We start from the raw sequence: 21,311 nt of genomic DNA on the forward strand, positions 1-21,311 counted from the left end.
TTGAAATAGTTTGATTTCACTCACTTTTTCAAAATTAATATTTATTTTATTCGCTATATCCAAATACGTAATAAGTTGTTCGAACCAGTTGTAAACAAGGAAGTAAAATATAACACATTATATTAATTAGAAGATTAAGGTTGGTTTATTGTTTTTTGAATTTCGCGCAAAGCTACACGAGGGCTATCTGCGCTAGTCATCCCTAATTTAGCAGTTTAAGACTAGAGGGAAGACAGCTGGTCATCACCACCCACCGCCAACTCTTGGGCTACTTCTTTACCAACGAATAATGAGATTTAATGTAACATTATAACGCCCCCACTGCTGAAAGGGCGACCATGTTGTGGTGGTGATGACTAGCTGCCTTCCTTCTGTTCTTACACTGCTAAATTAGGGACGGCTAGCGCAGATATCCCTTGAGTAGCTTTGTGCGAAATTGTTTGTTGGAAAGAAAATTGAAGAATGGCGAGAAAACAATCTCGCTACCAAACTGTAAGTGTGTACTGTTGTGTGTCTGATGAAATTAAGGAACGTTAATCATCACAAAACTTTTCCACAATATTTTATTAGGTAGCACTATTATAATTAACACTGAACAAAACGTTGAGTCATCGTTTTAAAATTCTTACTAGAAACATCAAATGTTTTAACTGAATTCGTATAGAATTATTTAAAAGCGAATAACGAAAAAAACATTTGAGCATTTCGGGGAACCAATGGCGTCTATTTGGCACGTTATAATCATATTTCATTTCACACGAGATGTACGCAAGTTTCCAAAATAAAAACCAACAATTCACTTTTTTTTTCCACCAATTGAATAAAATAAATAAATAAATGCATCTAAATATTACAATCTGATTGTCATTGACCAACAATAATACAGCAAGTGTGCTTCTCTACTCTGACGATATATTTAAAAGTTTTTTTTTTTTTTTTAACTAAAGCGCCATCTACCGGTAATGTCTTGAAAACGCCTTTTTGTTAAATGTTGCCATTTTTTAAATTTAAAACTTCTTTCGAACTTAATATTTTATCGATATTCAATTACTGACCGCGACAGCCAACATAATAAGTGTTCGGAGCCAATAAACAATTATTTGTAAAACCGACTCAACGTTTTGCAAACCGCAGTACTACATTTAGTTAATTGAGTTATTATATCAGCGTAATACCAGTAAAATACAATAAAAGCTTTCGTAATTGTTATTTCTTAATGACAATGTATTTCTAGCATCTCGAACAAACATTTGACTAAATAAAACATTGTAATTTACAATTATTAGCGTATTAGGTACGATATTTTTATTATTCGATACTTCATCACCGATGTTTATTCCAGCATCGAAATTACGTGTGTATACTTTCTAAAGAGGCCAAACTTACGTATTAATAAAACAAAATAATACAGTTTTTTTTTTAGTATTTATGAATAAATCATTTTGGCCTTTTCTATACAAGTTATTTTACTTGACGGAATATGAGAAAACAAAAAGCCTCTAACACCAACAATTTAAACAAACGTAACAAATAACGAAAACAACTACGTTCACACAGCATGCTTTCCCCACGAAGTGTATGGGAAAAGTAAGGGTTGGCTATTTCTTTCAAAGAGAGCTGTTACTTCGTTCATAACAGCTATGTCACTGATATTTATATCAACATAACTTTCTCGCATCTCATAATCAGTTTGCTGTAACACTGTACCGATCGGTTCGACATTGCGCAAGAGTTCTGCGCATGGACGAAGAACAGTTTCTGTATCACAGCCGACGCACTTTGACACATATGGCACGTTCACGTATTGTTACGCACACGTATACATGTTTACATAAACCTAAGCGAACAAGCAAAACAATCTTATCTCTAAACTCTACATGTTTTATCGATGAAATTTTTTTTTCAAAGGCTTTAAGTTTCTGTATTTACAAAGTTGTAAAAACTGAGGTACGGGGGGAGATGGGGGGAAATAGAAGGGATGGGGAAAAGACGTGCCACGATCACGAGAACGTCGTCTGCCGATCATTTTGGCACCTGTATCCGGCATATTAAATAGAAACGTCCGGCAATTATGGATCCTCTTACGTAGGGAAGGCCTATTTTTATTTCGCGATTTTTTGTTTTCCCTTTGTGACACCGAATCTAGATTTACTAGTATTATTTTACTTATTTCAGTAGTCACACACTAAACACTATGTACTCGTGTAGGTAAGCAACACCCAACTTCCCAGGCAATGATTTTAATGGTGTTTCGACGAACTTTCCCAACGAATTCTCTTCTTCGTTTTCCCCGCCATCCTAATTTGTCTTCCCTTTGACCGAATTTCGCCTGCACGGAAAAAAAACTACGTTAAACGTGTTAAAATCACAAAAAATTCGGTAGTAAATATATTATATATATTTAAATAAAATTACGTAACGCATTGTAGAATGATTTTTTTTTTTAGGTAAAGGGTTATAATTAACCTGGTTATAACTAATGTGTTTATATTACTGCGTCACAAAGTTGTTCTCAAGAAAAAAACTAAACCATTTAATATTTGACATGTTTTCACTATGCTGATGTAAACATGCCCGTCGGGTGGGGCTACAGAACACACTTACTAGAGTCAATACATCTGGGGCAACATTCATTTTCTTCTTCTATCTTCACAACACAAGAAAATTTGGGGCATCTTTCTCGTTCACATTTCTGCTTTCCGTCCTGTGTATAAAAAATAAATAAATAAATAAAAATGTCGGTTTATGCTTATTTTATACGGTACCTTTTATGTGAAAGATATTTTATAGAATTTTATTATTATTATAGCGTGTTTCGGATTGAAATTTCGATGTCAGTTATCTCTTATGTAGTAATGAAAAATAACGCTAGATGGAAGCACTTACCTTACAGGAGCATGTTACACATTTCATCTCTCCAAAAGGTTGGACTGTTGGATGCCAAAAGTCACCATTTGGATGAATAACATCACCAAACAGGCACCCTATTCGAATAGTAAACAAATTGTAATCAGTACAGATACTGAACAAGAGTGCAGTAGTTTTTATTTACAAGTGTCATAACTTACGATCACTTACGAAAACTGTTTACAGTTGGAATAAATTTTAACTAGGTTTATTAATAAAAATACTTTATTATTTTTATTATTATCGTTGTTGTTGTAACGCTACCTACCGCCAGCTGCCAAAATATCTTTGTTTATTTCTTCTTGGTTTACAATTGATATAGCCTCGTCCCCGGGATGATAGTTGTGCTGATGAGTTTCGTACGATTTTATACGTACTTGGGCTGAAAACATTACGATGCATTTTAGTTAATTACGTATTACCAGCGCGTATATAATGCTTTAATAAAAATCACAGTAACTTCGTATTTTCACTATTACCCAGACTAATATAGCAAACAAACGTAACTACACAATTCACCTGAAAAACGGACAATCAACCAAAGATTTTAACACTTAAAACGTTTTAACACTAGAACAGACATTTAAAAACTGTTATGGAAACTTACTGCGACATTTTTTACAACAATCATGAGGATGCTCTCGGAAAACGTCGTTGTGACCACAGGTCAGTAATGGACAGTTGATTTTTCTACATTCAACCTGGAGAGTTACTTCCTATGGACAAAAAACGGTTGAGCTATTTAGTAAAATGCGTTGAAATATTTTACTAATTTTTATAAACGTGTTTGAAAAACAGGGAATATTAGGTGATAATACTGGGGAAGGGGAATCCCCAAGGTTGTTCAACGCATTAGATAATCTAGGAAATTTATATGAACAATAATGATAATGGGTGGATAACGTTAGTAGTTTAAATTCTAGGCATACCATCATTTATATGAAGGTGGGAAAACCACGTTCGAACTATTTTTTTTATGCGGCAGTATATATAAAGTATAACTTTGCTCATTACTTTTTTAAAGAAGTCTGGATGGGGCCCTAGACTGTTGCGCCACCTACACGGTAATCTTAATTGTTGGGGTGCATCAGAAAGAACAAATAAAATAAAGGCTTTGAGGTGTACATACAAACGTATTCATACATGTTTATGTATTGCAACGATAACTAGTAACCGCTCAAGACGGGATATTACAGAATACAATTGTTTTTCTACCTTTTGTTATTAAAACACATTTCATAACCAATAAAAAAAATTATTCAAAATGTCTCTAAAAATGGTTGTAAGAGCGTGAAGCGAGACTTACGTCACAGGTGCAAACGGCACAACGGCTAAATCCGAAGGGTGGTAGATACGGGTGCCATCTGGTGCCAGCCAAGTGAAATTTTTTGTCGCCTTCAAAGAAACAACCACGTGGCTTCTTCTCGATTGCAGTGTTGTTATTCACTTCTAGAACAACAATTACAAATTATGTATTCATTAAATGTTATTACTATAGATACAAAACAAAACAACAAGTTAAACATTTGAGTGAATACTACAATGTAACCAATAAACACAATTAGAAACGTCTCCAAAGTATACTGGCTTGGTTTGTTTGAAAGTTCGCGCAAAGCTACAAAAGGGCTATGAACGTTAGTCATCTCTAATGAAGCAGTGAAAGAAGACAGCTAGTCATCACCACCAATGAATAGTGGAATTAACAGTTGCTTCATAACGTCCCCCAAGGCTGAAAGAGGGCGATCATGTTTAGTGGAACGTGGATTCGAACTTGTGATCCAGAGATTACATGCTAGGCCCAACTGGTTTGATGATTACTTGTTTGGAAACCTAATATCGAAACGTCTTGGTACAAATTGTCTCTCACACACAATCGAACAGGACGTACTAACTGCAGTGTAAACTCAGTAAATTAACGGATGAAAGTGTTAAAAGTTTTCTTACCTGAACAGACGGGGCAACATTCTCCCTTTAAAGTCAAAGGCCTGTCACAGGTCAGCTTCGGACAAACAATGGTATCACAGTGTACGCGTCCCATCTGGAAAACGTTCGATATTGTCATAAAGCTTCCTACAAGCACGATACTATTAAGTAGCTTTACATCTGGGTGGTTTATAAAGTAATACTTGTTTAGTCTGCGAGTGTTCCAAGCAGAACAATAAACAATTAGAGAGAATTTAGAAATGTATATTTCTTATACAGTCGCCTTCCTATTGGAGGCTGTTTGGGTGACGTCAACGTTTAAACTTCCATGTAATTAAAAAACCCTTTGAGTAAAACAAGGGAAGCTATATAAAATCTACGTTTTTGTGATTGAATTTTGTCTTTGTTTAGATTTTATTATTATTTTATAATATAAATTCTACCACTCTAGATCAGAGAAAATAAAATAAAAATATAAGAATTAAACGGAAGTACATACGTCATTACAAAGCGCCACCTATAACTTTACAGTTTAATCAATTTTACGCAATAGACCGATAATACATATTTAATCGCACGCGCATAATAAACCTAGATGTTGAAATTAAAACCTGCAACTACGCACGCTAGCCAATTATGGGAAATACTTAACATCACGTGACAATAAATATAGTAGTTTGATTTCTTACATAAAAATGTCCTTAATTACAAAGTTCATGAACTGTGATTCGTATTATTTCAAGATTAACTGTATTTTAATAAACTAAATTCACCTAAAAACGTTTCACATAGAAATATATGCGCGCACGCGCGCGCATGTGGTTGTATCGTACGCCATTAGTCGTGACCTAGTAAGCATTTTTTCCATTTCCAGATCACGATACGACGCACATGAAGTAACTACTATGATCTGAGTTGAATCAACCAATATGATCGGTCTGTAATGGGTAAAGAAACACACCTACCTGACAGGAACACATAGTACACGTTTCGTGTTGGGCTTTCCATTGAAGTCCATCTTCTATAACCTCTCCTTCGTAGTAGCACTTGTGTGTGGGTTCGGGATAGATCTTGTTAAAACTGTCTTTGAGCATGCGCACGTTCTTCCCACTTCGGAGTTGGTCAGTTTGGGGAAAGCAGGAGTCGGGCAAGTGAAGCTAGATTAAACAATGAATCATCCTATCAGAAACCAAGTTACCCACGAATCATCCAATCAGAAACCAGTTAGATCAAGCAGCAACAAAGTAGAACTATAGGTTTAAATAAAGATATCAAAATATAAGTAATACATGATTTTATATTTCAATACACAGAGCATCCTTTGTGGGTTTTATGTATGAATGAAAATATTGGGTGCTAGAACTACCAAAAGGAAGTTATATAAATTCAGACTTCCAACGGATAATTTCATTGCATATATTTATTTTCTGGTAATTTCTTTACACCGAATGTATTATAACAGGTTTTTAAAAATCAAGAATTTCTCGGTATATTACAAGATGCGAGCTCTATTGCAAGATGCACCACGTGTCTTGTTTTATTAAGAAAACAAGTCCCTAACACATAGTGTTGTTTCTTCAGTACGTACGTTTGTTATTCTACCTTCTAGGTCGACCTTCTTTCCAACACCGGTGGTTTTCGTTGTTATCAGGAAAGCACTCTGTCCAAATTCCAGATGAATTAATGTCCTCGTGCCCAGACCTTCAAAGACGTCCCCGACCTACACCATCAAGAAGACACGTGAGAAACTGATCGAATAGTCTCAAACCTACAATACTAACAAACTGAAATATTCTGTTTTGAACTTGCAGGTTTATGGAGTCTTGTTGCAACCAATAACAAAAAACTACTTTGCAAGAGTTATCAAAAGTATTAAACACAATCCACCCAAGAAACTCCCTTGAGATAACATTAAATCATTTAACTGAAAATCTCTCCAAAGCGTCACTATCTAAATCCCATCAATAAAAAGGTTTCGCAATATAATACAAGGTAGTTGTAGTTATGGTAAATCCATTAACGCCATCTGCCTCCATCCCTAATTTTGAACTACTGATCAGATGGAACAAGTCCAGTCAGTAAAACCAACCAACTAACAACCATTCAGACTTAAGGATTACACTCGCAACTTACAACGAGGGGTATAGTTTTATGGTAATGAACGGGGATTCGAGACAAGATCGCCATCTCCAGAATCCAGAGATCTACCACAAAGACAACCTGATTTCTCCAGATTATAGAAAGATCTCTCCAATTCTGGTTAAAATTGTGCAACTAACTGGCTTCTCTCTTTATGTAAAAAAATATTTATAAAGGTTTAAAAGTTCCAGATGTCACTCCTACCTCTTCGCCACCAAACTTTCTCAACACATGTAGATCAGGTTTTCTGTGCCGATTCAAATGCACTTCTTGCACTTCCACTAGATGGCGTTGACGGCGACCATCTACATCGTCATCGGAAGCATGAAGTCCAGAAACAAACACTTCATAATGTAGTTGACAATGTTTGTCTACAGATAACCATACTTGACCGGCTGCGGTATTATTACCAACTAAAAGCAAGGGGACCTCTATCGGGGAAAAATATTAATAATAAGGAAATTATAACAATAATTTTATGCGTGATAATCTATAAATATCTGATATGCAAAAAACTTTGAAAACAAAAATCGGGTTTTGAAAGGGGAAACCCGATAATTAAAATACACAAAATAAGATAAAACAATTGAAATAAACATCCACGTATTAAAAAATATAACAAAAACTTGCCATTTTGAAACGGTGTTTTAGTATAACTTACAAACGTATCGTCTTGACACTGCCTGTGAAATGAATATTCACATGTTGAAAAACAACCAACAAAAAAAAGTGTCGTCTTGAAACGGCCTGTCTTAATGTAACTTACAAAACATGTCTGTCTTAGTGTAGCTTCCAAACGTCTCATCTTGAAACGGTCTAAGTGGATTAGACGTTCGGCAAAGCTTGAAACTTCCCTGTTGTGTTATCGAATGTTGTTTCCAAAAACAGGAAACTGGTACAATTATCCCTTTCTTTTACGGTTAAGAAACTTCACAACAAAAAAGGTGATATGCACATATTCGTCTCTAATTTTCAATTGACAGACTAGAGGGAAGGCAGCTTAGTCAGTAATACCCACTGCCAACTCTTGTCAAACCTAACTAGAATTTGACAAAGATGTTTCCTGGGTGCCCCTTCACACACACAAACACCTGCGAAGCATGTATTTTACGGGAAACCGAATCCTTGGAATCGAGCCACACCCGATTGTAATAACTTCAGTAATATTAATATAGCACACTGCCAAACTAATTATAGTATTTCTAAGGTCACTTACCATTAGTAAAAGCTTCCGTGTACAGTCTTTGGCGAACGTGGCCTCGGAGATTTTCTTCACCCTTCATCGTTTGCACGTGCAGGTAGAGATCACCAATCAACAACGTCTCCAGGTCTCGTGCTGTTGCCTTGCGAAACGTGCCATTTATCTGCGAATGAAGAAAATTTCTTGTACGACTTCCTACACTTAGCAACACAGCATACAAATAGCACGCCAAAGCTTCTCGAAGTTCACCCCCCTCAATAATTAGTTTTGTAAACTTGTTTATCGAAGATACTCACCCACTGACCAGTAGAAAGCATCTGTGTCGTTTCGGTCAGTGTGGTCGTTCCTTGGTTGGTAGGGTTACGGGTTTCAAGGCTGATTTTGATTACCTGACCAGTCAATCTCGCGGTCCGAATCTTTAAAAAAAGTAAAATAATTAAACAAACAAATAAAAATACATTATTTAACATTTAGTTGTGCATACACTTCTATAAACTGTAGTAATTATGAAATGGAAGGAGTTTTGTGTAACGCGGAAGATTTTCAAAGGAAAGTACCTTGAACGAAATCGAGCCATTTGCTTGTATGACCAAAACTCCAAATCCCGTCGATAGAGGACGCTTTTCCTTTTGTGCGTCAGCTGACTGTCCAGTGGTCAAGATTGTTTGGAACACTGAGTTTGAAACAAGCAAATAATAAATCAGTTGTAGACATGTGCTCGGGTTGTGAATATTGAACAAACAGAATTTCGAAAACCTAAAGACGTATATTGTACAAATATTGTCACGTACCGTGACTTCGATTAACTATTAAATCGAATCAAAACTGAGATTTAACAGTAGTTTCGCTTATGTTTAACGCTATGCAATCTAAAAAAAAAAAACAGCTTTATGATGGTTTGTGGAGAATCATTTCGACTGTAACTAGCTGTAAACACTTCTCTAAGTCAGTGAGTGATCTATCAACCCCCCTCTAGCTCGTGCTCTATGGGTGGGGGTGGGAGGTTATTTAACCTTTTTTTTTCACCTTTGTTTAATCAACTACCTATCTCGGAATGAAAACCATCTAGCTGATAAATACCGTCTTGAGGGGAGGTTTTAGCCCCTATATTCATCTTTGTTTCGTGAATTACGTAACTCAACGTGAACACCACCTATCTCAGTTACCGTTACACGTAGTCTTGGGTAATATTGGTCCAGACAGGGCTCTTGTTCCGTCTTCTGAAGATATTTCAAGAAACAGTCCGTTTTGGGAAAGGAGGAGTTCCTGGGCGGAAGTGACGTCAAATTTTACATCAACAGTGTTTAGGTCCTAGGAATAGATTAACGGCAACATTAAGTTTACTCACTCAGAGAAAAATAAATAGTGAAAACACATTTAAAGCAACACACTATTTCAAGTGTGAATTAAAGTAAAACAGTAATAATGGTGCGAATTACAGCAACACTAATAACGGTGTGAAATAAAGTAAAACACTAATAATGGTGCGAATTACAGCAACACTAATAACGGTGTGAAATAAGGTAAAACACTAATAATGGTGCGAATTACAGCAACACTAATAACGGTGTGAAATAAGGTAAAACACTAATAATGGTGCGAAATAAGGTAAAACACTAATAATGGTGCGAAATAAGGTAAAACACTAATAATGGTGCGAATTACAGCAACACTAATAACGGTGTGAAATAAGGTAAAACACTAATAACGGTGTGAAATAAGGTAAAACACTAATAATGGTGCGAATTACAGCAACACTAATAACGGTGTGAAATAAGGTAAAACACTAATAATGGTGCGAATTACAGCAACACTAATAACGGTGTGAAATAAGGTAAAACACTAATAACGGTGTGAAATAAGGTAAAACACTAATAATGGTGCGAATTACAGCAACAGTGTGAAATAAAGTAAAACAGTAATAACGGTGTGAAAAAAGGTAAAACACTAAAACACTAATAATGGTGGGAATTACAGCGATAAATAACGGTGTGAAATAAAGTAAAACACTAATAATGGTGCGAATTACAGCAACACTAATAACGGTGTGAAATAAGGTAAAACACTAATAACGGTGTGAAATAAGGTAAAACACTAATAACGGTGTGAAATAAGGTAAAACACTAATAATGGTGTGAAATAAGGTAAAACACTAATAATGGTGCGAATTACAGCAACACTAATAACGGTGTGAAATAAGGTAAAACACTAATAATGGTGCGAATTACAGCAACACTAATAACGGTGTGAAATAAGGTAAAACAGTAATAATGGTGCGAATTACAGCAACTGTGTGAAATAAAGTAAAACAGTAATAACGGTGTGAAATAAGGTAAAACACTAATAATGGTGGGAATTACAGCGATAAATAACGGTGTGAAATAGAGTAAAACACTAATAATGGTGGGAATTACAGCAATACTAATAACGGTGTGAAATAAAGTAAAACAGTAATAATGGTGCGAATTAATTAACGTAGCACATTAGTAACGTGGTAAAACTAGCGTTTTACAACATTAATTATACAATACGTATTATAAACCGGTCCGTTCATCTTTTGACAAAAATACAAGAGTTCTTTAGACAGAAAACCCTGTTCACATTACAAGACAGGCTATATTTAACTAGAAACAGGTATGTTCATTTTGACATTTAGGTTACACATTTCATCCACGCTTATTCTTTGCCCAAAATATCTCACTGAGACATTTTCAAAGGTGAAAAGTGCAGGTGACTTTACAGTTACCGTTAAACCTAAAATAGGACAGCTAAAGAAACAGAAAGAAGTTGTTTGAATTCTCGTCTAGGTGTCGTTCTACATCACACAAAAAATAACGTTATTTTTGTTTAATCGGAGAGTTTCGTATTAAGAGTTCGAAGTTAGGTTACGACGGCGTGATCATTGGCTTTGTACCCATGACATAATTATAACGTACTGTTAAGGAAACTTTGATTCTAAATTAGTTTATATTTACGTGTTATTATTCACTATGGTAACAGAGCAACGTGTTCTATTTCTACTTTTAGCTATATCAAAGTTTTCCTGTTGCTATAACGATGTGATTTCCAACAATGTGACAGAGCTTTTCATTGGCTTGCAACAAAGTAATCGAGCTGATCATTGGCTTGCAACAAAGTAATCGAGCTGATCATTGGCTTACGACAATGTGATCGAGCTTCTGATTAGTTGAATTAATCAACTGTCGATGCTTTATGTCTTTGTGTTCAATTAACGCGTTTAATAAAACTGCCTTCATTTTAAAAACGATTAATAAATTAGTCAGTTAAAAATGATTATCTGATCTTACAATCACAGTGACTATCATACCAGTTGATGATTGAGTCTTTTTATTTCTGTCTCTTTGTTCATAGGGAACTTAATAAGGGTATCAAAGAAATATAGGCTGACGATTGGCGCTATTGTTGTTTTTGTACAAAGCTACACAACAGTGTACTTGCGCTCTGTCCACCACAAGAAATCGAACTCAGAATATCTAGTACTTCAGTTCCGCGAGAAGTAGATGACCCTCACTTCTGGCCTTTCGAACAAGGGGAACATCCTATTATTAAAAATATATCGTTACACACGGTCATCGGTGTATCTTGATCCGAAAAATTAGAGGGAAGGCAGTTACTCAGTACTACACCCAGCTTACTCTTGGTAGAATTTCGCTGTAGCTTTTATAGTGTAACCCCGGCCCCAAAGTGTAGCATGATGCTTTAGGAAAACATTCACTTACTGGATATACTTTCTGCAGGTTGACCATCGTTACTGCCTGAATCTGGTCATCTGGAGTCTTTAGACGAACGATGAAAGAAACGTGGCGAGAATCTTCATAAAGACAAATGATATAAGAATGTTTGTAAATAAAATTCAACTCAAACTTAAAATGAAAAACGTCTTGAAAAACACCAGTGATACTGGAAGTCCTTATATGACTTTTTAATGCACTATAGGGTGTCCAGAAAATATGGAATCATAAGCACGTGTACAAAAAAATTACAGAAGACACCGAACATCTGGAACAACGAATTCGTGACGAGTGTCGGGGCATTGACAAATGACAAATATTCCTCGCAGTTCGTGATGACGAGACACCAACTTGGAAAAATTATATTCTACAGACAGCTGAAATGGGTGTCAAAACTTAAGTACAGAACAACGTTTCGACCTTCTTAGGTCATCTTCAGCTTGAGGTCAACTCTTTGTTAACCTGAAGATAATCTAAGTCGAAACGTTGTTCTGTTAAAGTTTTAATATCCGTACCAGTTGTGTTGAAAATACATTTTTATTATTCGCAGCGTTGAAATGAGAATAGAAACTCCGTCTCCAAACTTGTTTCGAATTAGGAGGACAGCACGTGTTCTACGTGCTTTATGATTCCAAACGTTTTGGGCACCACGTATTATTATCCTGTATGAACTGAACAACGTATATAATAACGTTATTAAAACATGCGGTTCTAAAGTAAACAGTAACATTCAATATTACAAAACTGAAACCATTGATAAATCATTGTATTGTTACTTCATTTATAGTGGGTGAATAAAACAAAAGCAATTCTATCGTGGGTTTTACGGTAGACAGTGTTTCATGAACTGCTAACTGTGTTCAGTAAACTTTCGGTTGTAATTATCATCTGTTGCGTGTAGTGTTCACTTTCTTCTAAGTGAAACCAATTATTGCTACTTCACTAATATGACTATAATAATTAACACATTAAAACACTTTTGCACATTTTATTTGAGGCATCAGTTTTTTTACCTTTGGAGTCGAGAATGCCGTTGAAATCAATGGTTAATAGAACGTTGCCCTGAGACAGTGACACAACAGCGACCCCACCGCCACCTGCTGTTTCCGGAGAAAGTAAAACATTCGGGAGAAGCACTGCGCTGAAAACCTCTAGAATTTAAAGAAATATTAGGCTTAGTAAGATAACTGAAACACACTAAAACATCAAAAAAGTTGTAGAAATATTAGGCTTAGTTAAATAAGTGAAACACGCGAATACCAAAAGTTATCCTATTATTAACTGAAAATGCATTAACATAAATATTTTCACACTTTTTACAAAGACATTATTGTATTTATAACTAGAAATGTCGTTAACGTGTGGAAGCTATATTTCACAGCACACATGTGATCGAAACATTCATATCGGCTGTTCCTCATTGCACATCACTGTATGGTCTCATGTGGAAGAATCACAGTTTGAACCGTTGCTAAATTCAGATTTAACAAAACCTATGACGTAATTCCAGCTTCTTCCGAAATTCAAAAAGGGGCTACAAATCCATCATTAAAATGTAAAATTAAGATTTAAAAGAAAGAAGGTTCATTTTCACTACCGTTTAATACCCAGCATGCACCACTCCCCTACGTAGAAGTGACTTATCAACTGAGCGTATGCAAAATTACCTTTTATACATGGATATTATAAGCGATTATAAAAAGTAGGCGTTTAAACGGACGAAGAGTGATGCACTGTTTCGAGTTACCTGAACAGATATACTGTCCAAACAGAAATAACATTCGGTTTTTTGTTGAAATCTGCTTACACCTAAACACACTTGAAAGGTGACAGCAGATATGCTTATCTTATCGTTTGGTGGCTGCCAACCTTACTGTTGACCTTCCAAATTCCAAGCCGTCCTGTTGAAAATATCTTGACAAGAAATCTCACGGTTGTTTTTATGGACATCATCCTACAAGTTCCCGAGACCGAGAGCAACGAGCTTCTTTCTTTTCGTTTATAGCTTTCTATCCCACTCTTACACACAAGATTTTACGATCACGACGAACGTTAATGACCTGTATTAGGTTCATATATGTTATGGTTTTATATCAGTGTGTATCACTGCCATACTTTCTGATAGAACGGAATCGTCTGTGAAATCTAAATGAATTCTCACAAGACGTGGACTATTCGCGAAAGTCACAATCCTGGTGAAAATATAAATGAGTTGTTACGAAACGAATCCACCGAGGATCACAAGTGAAAACGGAAATATGTATTATTTTTACATTAGTGGAACTGTAGTTAAAACTAATACGAATGCCGAGACCTTTACCATAAATTCTAATTACACGCACGCACACCACACAGATATATAAAGTTAGATACAGTAAAGTTGACTTATTGAAGACGATGAAGTAAAGCACTAGGCTACAAACAGACTAGTTAAACTCGCAGTTCCGTATGGAAGTCCTAGAAACGTTTAACGCACGTTAAACTAGATAAACTATACGTAACACATTGCTACAAAATGGTTGCAAACACCGGTGTGTATTTTGAAGTACTTGGATTAGCTTAGAAAAAAATATTTTAACTCTACTCTGACTTGAAGATATAACTCCCAACATATTCTTATTTTACTCAACAAAGTTAAAATTCGATGAACTCATGTATACATACATACATACATATAGGTATGTATGTAGAAAACGTCCACATAGGAATAACATTTTATAATGCACAGTTAAAATCGTTATTTAAGCCGATGAACGAGTGTTAAAAGTCTCTACATGTAGAGTGACTTTTACAACTTTTTGATCGATCTAATATTCTAGTTGTTTACTATAAAAACAAAGTTCGTTTATGGGTTGTAAATATTATAATCAAGACATTATTTGACAGTTTAACAGCTACTAGTTAAAAAAGACGTCGAAAAAGTAGCCACGTTATCAATCGGAACAACTTAGATGACAAAAACAATATGGTGGACGTAATCTGGGTCGTGTAGAACCACTTGTACATACTGTTGAATTGACCAGATAAAAGGAACGGCTAACTAAGCCTTGTCTACAAATGATGGTATTTGACTGTCACACATATCACACACACACAGCGGAGCGCGTTCTTTTAGGCAACGGGATGCATACTAGGAATCTTCGGACCTATAGTTGAAGCGTGATAACCCCTAAGTTATTGTAGGCCCCGTATTCTATATATGCATCGCGAAGGTTAACGAATTAAAACAAGTCCACTTATGTACTATAGTGTCAAAAATTACATCATCTTAAAACGGTTATTAATTCGCTTGAATTTTCATTAATTTAGTGTATTTGAAACAGGTAGTCACTTCTTCCCTCCCCATTCATCCACAAGCAAAATCAAGTCACCGCGTGAATAACCAACAAACGTAAGTAAGACAGGATTACTAATAAAGCAATTTGGAAAACAAAAAGTTTGTGTTAATATTTTCATTGGTTTTTCCCTTATTTTCTAACACGCGGCAGTAGTGTTAAACTTTACTAGGAACGTTGCATTACGTGTATACGGGGATGTAGGTAGATGGCATGATAAGAGATGGAGATATATTGTTATTTTCTTGTATTGTGCACAGATAAATAGAACTCACTAAAATCGTAAATAGCAATAGAGCGAATTAAAATTATATCACTGTATTTCATAAAAATTGTGCAACATATTAATCATAGTTTAGAACCTCTGCAGAAGTACAACACGGAAATGATTACGCATAACGACCAACAGGTGTTTGGAAACCACCATCGTACACTCTGTGACGGAATGTCGAAACAGGCAAACAGATACAAATGTGGATGAACTACAAATAGCTATCTAATTCAACGAATTCTAGTCCTGGGTTTATCACAAATAACCTCAACAATAAATACAAACTGAGAAGTTTGCTTTTCGTTTTTAACTGTTGATGTTGTGGCATTTCTACGAGTGCTTCCTTTTTGACACCTCATAACTATTAACAGAAAGCAAAGAAACAGATGATAAAACCCTATAAAATATTGAGGTGGTAGCGACAGCAAATAGAATAGAATGATTTCCAACTTACCAATCAGGGGTAGGCCTGGTATTTTGACGATCTCTTCCAGGTCATCGGGAAAATTCTGAATCAGTGCTGCCCCCTGATGTTCAATGGCTGCGTACACATAATTTATAACCTTTTTATTTTAACTTACAACATAAATAAAAAATCAAATAAATAAAACGACGAAATGAATCTCGACTCACGATATGAACAGTTAAAAACTGGTAGACGATAAATGCATTCTAAACATCCGAAAAATGATCGAACCATGGACCAAACCTAAGTCTCGTTGTAACTGGACAGTTTTTATTAAACGCCGAAGCTAGCGAAGCAGATAAATTCATTAGGCCTAACTAATGTTGATAAAAATCACGTTCGACTGTTTAGTTGTTTTTTTGTACACTTCTCTCTCTAAGTTAATCTATTTTAGGTTTCAAATCAAATGAGTTAACACACTGCATGCCAGATCTCTTGTAGCTGGTACATTAAATCCATCTTTGAAACACATAAACATAAAAACAACTCATTAACAACCAGGTACGTTAGGCTAGTACAGTTTTAAATAAGGTATACGGAGTGGAAAACTGGAATTAAACCTGGGATTTTGAAAGAGTTGGAGCTCCCTTTAGTGATCCACTTTTGACGTTCGAATCAACGCTAATGGTTCGAATCCTCAAGAAACGGGATTCTGTTCCAAATCATTCCATCCCAGTTTAACACCTGATGAAAAATGGGCGATTCGACCAAAATCTAAACAATTCATCGATCTAACAATATTTGTACTGATGTTACCAAACGGCATGCAGAAGACCAAAAATTCGTGACACACTTTCTTTAACTACTGTAAATTCAGCTCGCTATGTGCCGTTATTGATACCATAAAAAAACTCAAACAAAATAGCCTGCGAATTCCAGCAGATGGCGCTGCCTTACAAAAATTAAATCATCGCTACTTAACACGTGCCAAGTCTCAAACTGCACATTCTTCCTGCTAAAAGTAGTAGCAAAAACAAATATCTCGGTTATTATGACGCAACGCTTTTGATATAAAGACAAACAAAAAAAGACGATCGTTCTTGGTCAGTTTCTACGCGATGGATAAATTTTTGTTTTGTTATTTAAATACATCTAATAGCCGTGTAAAAAAGGAAACTTAAAGTTGCCGTTTTTCTAAATAAAAACACTGAACATTTTCTTACAATAATTAAATGAAAAGAAACCGGAGGTATGTTGGACTAATAATTAATTAATTAAACTTGGCACAACCTCTGCTAAATAACGACTTTTCACGGAACACGTGGGAAACACACACATAGAAATGTAGAAGCAGTAGGTTTGGTTTAAATTTCGTGCAAATCTATACGAGGGCTATCTGCGCTAGCCGTCCCTAATTTAGTAACATAAGAGTAGAAAGAAGACAGCTAGTCACTACCAAGCCGATTCTTGAGCTACTCTATTACCAACGAATAGTAGGATTGACCGTTACTTATAACGTAACCACAACTGAAAGGATGAGAATATCTTTAGAGTTACGGGGATTCGAACCCACGACCCTCGGATTGCGAGTTGAACGCCCTAACCAGCCGGCCATACAGAATTCTGAAACACCACACAGATGCTGCATCATTACTGCTAAATACGTTTCAATTAAATAACGCCCCCTAGTGGCACAGGGGTATGCGTGCAGACTTACAACGCTAGAAAGCTGGTTTCGATAACCATGGTGGGCAAAGCACAGATAAACCATTGCGTTGCTTTGTGCCTAATTCGAACAAACAAATAACTAGCAAGTTTGTAAATGGATGAATAGATATCCCTAAACCAATCATGTGATATTCTACTGTTAGTACAACAAATAATGCTAGTTCCAGTTTGTTTTAAGAAAGGTACACACACAAATTATTACCAATTACCGTCCCTCGTTTTTAGAATGATAAGCCTAACGGAAAGGCAATTACACCTACTGCCAGCTCTCGAAATACTCTCGTGGGATCTGACTGTTACACACACACGACGCGAAATACCAGTTTTGTGATTTAAATTTGAACCCTATTAGATGTTCGTTAAATCAGGCCCAGCGCTAATCACAAAAATTACCAGCACCTATCTGATGTCATAATTTTGAAACTTGTTATTACAACAACAACAAAACTTTGGATTTATCGCGACTTATTACACTTTGAAACGTTTCTCTAAACTTTTTCCACCAAGGAAACGAAAACTTAAATAAACCAAACTTTTCACATGAATGTTTGTTTCTGAAGACTACACGAAGGGCTGTCTGTACTCTGCCCATCCTGGGTATCGAAATTCGGTTTTAGCATCAACAAGGGGAAGGGGGTATCTTGACAAGAGTGTGTGAAGAATAGAGATGGCATTATATAACCCTTTGAATGAGGCTGCTGTAAACAAGCGCGAAAAAGTTTTCGCGAGTCATACAACGTAAACAGCACGCTCGTGCTGTACCCTGTACGGCGAATGGGTTCACAAGTTGAACAATACAAAAAACAGGTCATACGACGGGAACGTACAAATTATTCGCGATGAAGTCTTCACTTTTCATACTTTATGCCTAGCAAGGTTCTAATATTTAGGGCACTCGATTCACAAGACGCGATAAGGTGGTTCGAATCTCGTCGCCAAAGTGATCAGCCATAGGAACGTCGCAATGTTTTAATTAATCTTGCCATTCGTTGTTAAAGAAGTAGCCCAAGAGTTGGCGGTGGGTGGAGTTTACTAGCTTACCTTCCCTTGTAGATAGCTATCGAATACCTTTGCATGAATTTCAACAAAACAAAATTCCTATTACTTTATATACAACCCCCTACTACCAAACGTAGAGTTTCGTTGTAAAACAGTAAAATTATTATTATTCAGTAATGCTGGGGGCAAAAGAGTATAGGTAGACCTTGTTTGCGGTTCGTCTTTCAAATAACTTAAAACACAGACTCCCCTGGTGGCACCGAGTTAATTTATTCTATTACACAATATCGTTTTGATGCACCGCAATACAGTATAATAAAACAGTGACGTACTTGACTATGCTACAGTAACGTAATCCTGGTGAGACACACTGCGTGGATTAACAATAGCATAATTTCGTGTCGTATTTGAAGACATTACGTAACAAGCACGTTTAAAGTTACGTCATTAAAATAATATTTTCCGGTTCTTTAAAAGCAATTAAGAGCATAACTCATGTATATAATCAGTTTCTGTTCAAGATAAAATTACGCAACGTTATACCGCACGATGAAAATGAATGAACTAGATATATGGATTATTATTTCTATGCGTTTTATGACGTAAACACCACAAAGAACCATAGAACGAACATGCCACCTAAGACGGCAAGTGCCTTTAAGATATTAAAATCACCATTTACGCACTCTTGCGACCACTGCAAACAAAAATTGCGATATCCATATTCAGTGGTTCTATAAACATAAAGAAATCCCGAGAGGTCAGATTTCATACAAAGTTTTGGCTTCTACAAACGCATACCCAATACAGAGAAGGCGTTACTTTACAAAGTGTAGAAATTTGACCAAAAATTCACACGCATTTAAAACTGATTTATACCAGTATAATAAATGAAATACCTCTCATTTTGGCAATGAGGAAAACGTACAAGTACACTGAGATTAAAACGCATTTAGACATGCGCAGAAAAACGAATGAATGAAACGGGATACACATACGCGCGCGCACAGTCAGATGGACAGAGGAATAGTTAGACAAAGACACAAAAACAAACAAACGAATAAAGATAACAAGAAATAAGCAGGTGAGTCAGTTGATTGATACTGGGGTTGAGAATATAGCTATAAAAAACATTTTAATCATCGATATACGTTATACCCGAAACCAATATGATTCATAATGTTGATCAAATGTGGCTGAATGGACGACAACGGCCCGTTGTAGAAATACATGTATAAGTAGGTGACGCTATGAAAGTCTTCCTTCTTTCGTCTTCAGACGTTCGAAACTTCGTCCTCAACACGTGTTTCTGGAACAGGCAGCTGTCATCCATTCAACCTATTTTCATCATGAATACTCTGCCTAAACAACCTATCAAAGAGTTCATAACAAGTTAGTTATTATAATATTAGAATATATAAACAGTATGATCGCAATATTATTAGACAGTGCAAGTGTAAAAAAAAACCTGCAGAAAACATTAGGCTTAAACACAGCAAGTCATTGTACCGTGAACAAAACACCACCAGAAATAAAAGATGAGTATCTTATGATTAAAAACTGGTGAAAAATATTAGGCTTAGCGACAACACCAGACTGAAAGTACGAGATAAAGATTTTCCCGTTATTCGTCCTGTGCGACACATAACTCACGATTCGCGCATGATGGTGGATATCCATGCACATTACACATGTGAACGTTTACCAAAAATATGTTGTGAACCTTCACAAAAACTAAATATGTCTTGCTTATACGAGGGAGCAGCTGAAATTGTATTTGATAATATATAAAAAAATCGTTCTTAATTATAGTTAACAAGTTAGCTGCCATATCTATCACCGATGATGAAATTCATTAGTATCTGAGTTATTAAATTAGTAATGTACAATTTTTGAAACATTTTCCTGGGTCCGGATTCTTTTTTTTTTCAAAAGCAACGGCTAAAAAGGAAAGCATACTCGTTGAATCCTATAGACATAGACATTTCCCTTTGAGGTGGTTTGGAATCCAAAATGTGCTACAACGTCCACAATCATCTGATGTAAGGCCAAACAAAATTCTACGAGACTGTGAAATATTGGTACACGGAGAAAGTGACAGTGAAGGTTATACCAAGAATACCGAACTATCGCCCACCTACACAACACATGTTTTAAGAATGTTTAAGACTTGTGGTAAGTAAACAGCACTGTACTTCAACAACAAGCAACAGGAACAAAGAAGGTTCTTTCTTTACAATAAAACATTATTTCTATTTGTTGACCTTAATAAGAATAACACACAATGATTACTAGATATTTCATACGAATTACAGCCAAGATGCTCAGTATTCAGTAGAAGAGCTAGCCAATAATGATGGCGCTCCAATTAACTTCTTGTCAAGATGAAACCGTTTCTAATAGCCCTTAGTCTTCATCTTTTTTTATCTCCCACCCCCTTCACCTCTGTTATTTAAAGAACAGGGTGTCCTACAACCTGATCCCACGGGGATACGAAGCTTCTGCATGATATGTGGTGTCCCCAACATATCCCATGTCGTCGTGCTCAGATGGTCTAATGTTTTCAGTTGCGTTTCGACATCTTGCGACAAAAACATCGAGCGATGTGAAAAATTCATTTCTCCAGAGGGCCAAAATTTTAGCGCTACCG

At 35.9% G+C, this 21,311-nt stretch overlaps 1 protein-coding gene across 2 annotated transcripts in view; it reads right to left on the reverse strand.

Moving 5' to 3' along the window:
• Window positions 1–545: 545 nt before the first annotated feature.
• Window positions 546–21,311, reverse strand: part of LOC143254228 (chordin-like) — a 73,358-nt gene continuing 52,592 nt past the window's right edge. Inside the window, exons 8-24 of one of the 2 annotated variants that reach the window (XM_076509027.1) lie at window positions 15,983–16,069; window positions 12,936–13,073; window positions 11,911–12,002; window positions 9,337–9,481; window positions 8,728–8,843; window positions 8,467–8,586; window positions 8,186–8,333; window positions 7,174–7,400; window positions 6,419–6,550; window positions 5,796–5,987; window positions 4,852–4,945; window positions 4,214–4,356; window positions 3,515–3,623; window positions 3,176–3,289; window positions 2,887–2,984; window positions 2,605–2,704; window positions 546–2,329 (exon numbers count right to left, since the gene is read on the reverse strand). In XM_076509027.1, the coding sequence (XP_076365142.1) occupies window positions 2,241–2,329; window positions 2,605–2,704; window positions 2,887–2,984; window positions 3,176–3,289; window positions 3,515–3,623; window positions 4,214–4,356; window positions 4,852–4,945; window positions 5,796–5,987; window positions 6,419–6,550; window positions 7,174–7,400; window positions 8,186–8,333; window positions 8,467–8,586; window positions 8,728–8,843; window positions 9,337–9,481; window positions 11,911–12,002; window positions 12,936–13,073; window positions 15,983–16,069 (2,144 nt within the window). In that variant the 3' untranslated portion in view covers window positions 546–2,240. The remainder of the gene's footprint in view (window positions 2,330–2,604; window positions 2,705–2,886; window positions 2,985–3,175; window positions 3,290–3,514; window positions 3,624–4,213; window positions 4,357–4,851; window positions 4,946–5,795; window positions 5,988–6,418; window positions 6,551–7,173; window positions 7,401–8,185; window positions 8,334–8,466; window positions 8,587–8,727; window positions 8,844–9,336; window positions 9,482–11,910; window positions 12,003–12,935; window positions 13,074–15,982; window positions 16,070–21,311) is intronic. The other variant, XM_076509028.1, reaches the window with a different exon arrangement.

This window comes from Tachypleus tridentatus, chromosome 6 (genome assembly GCF_004210375.1).
Source record: "Tachypleus tridentatus isolate NWPU-2018 chromosome 6, ASM421037v1, whole genome shotgun sequence".
Lineage (NCBI taxonomy): Eukaryota > Metazoa > Arthropoda > Merostomata > Xiphosura > Limulidae > Tachypleus > Tachypleus tridentatus.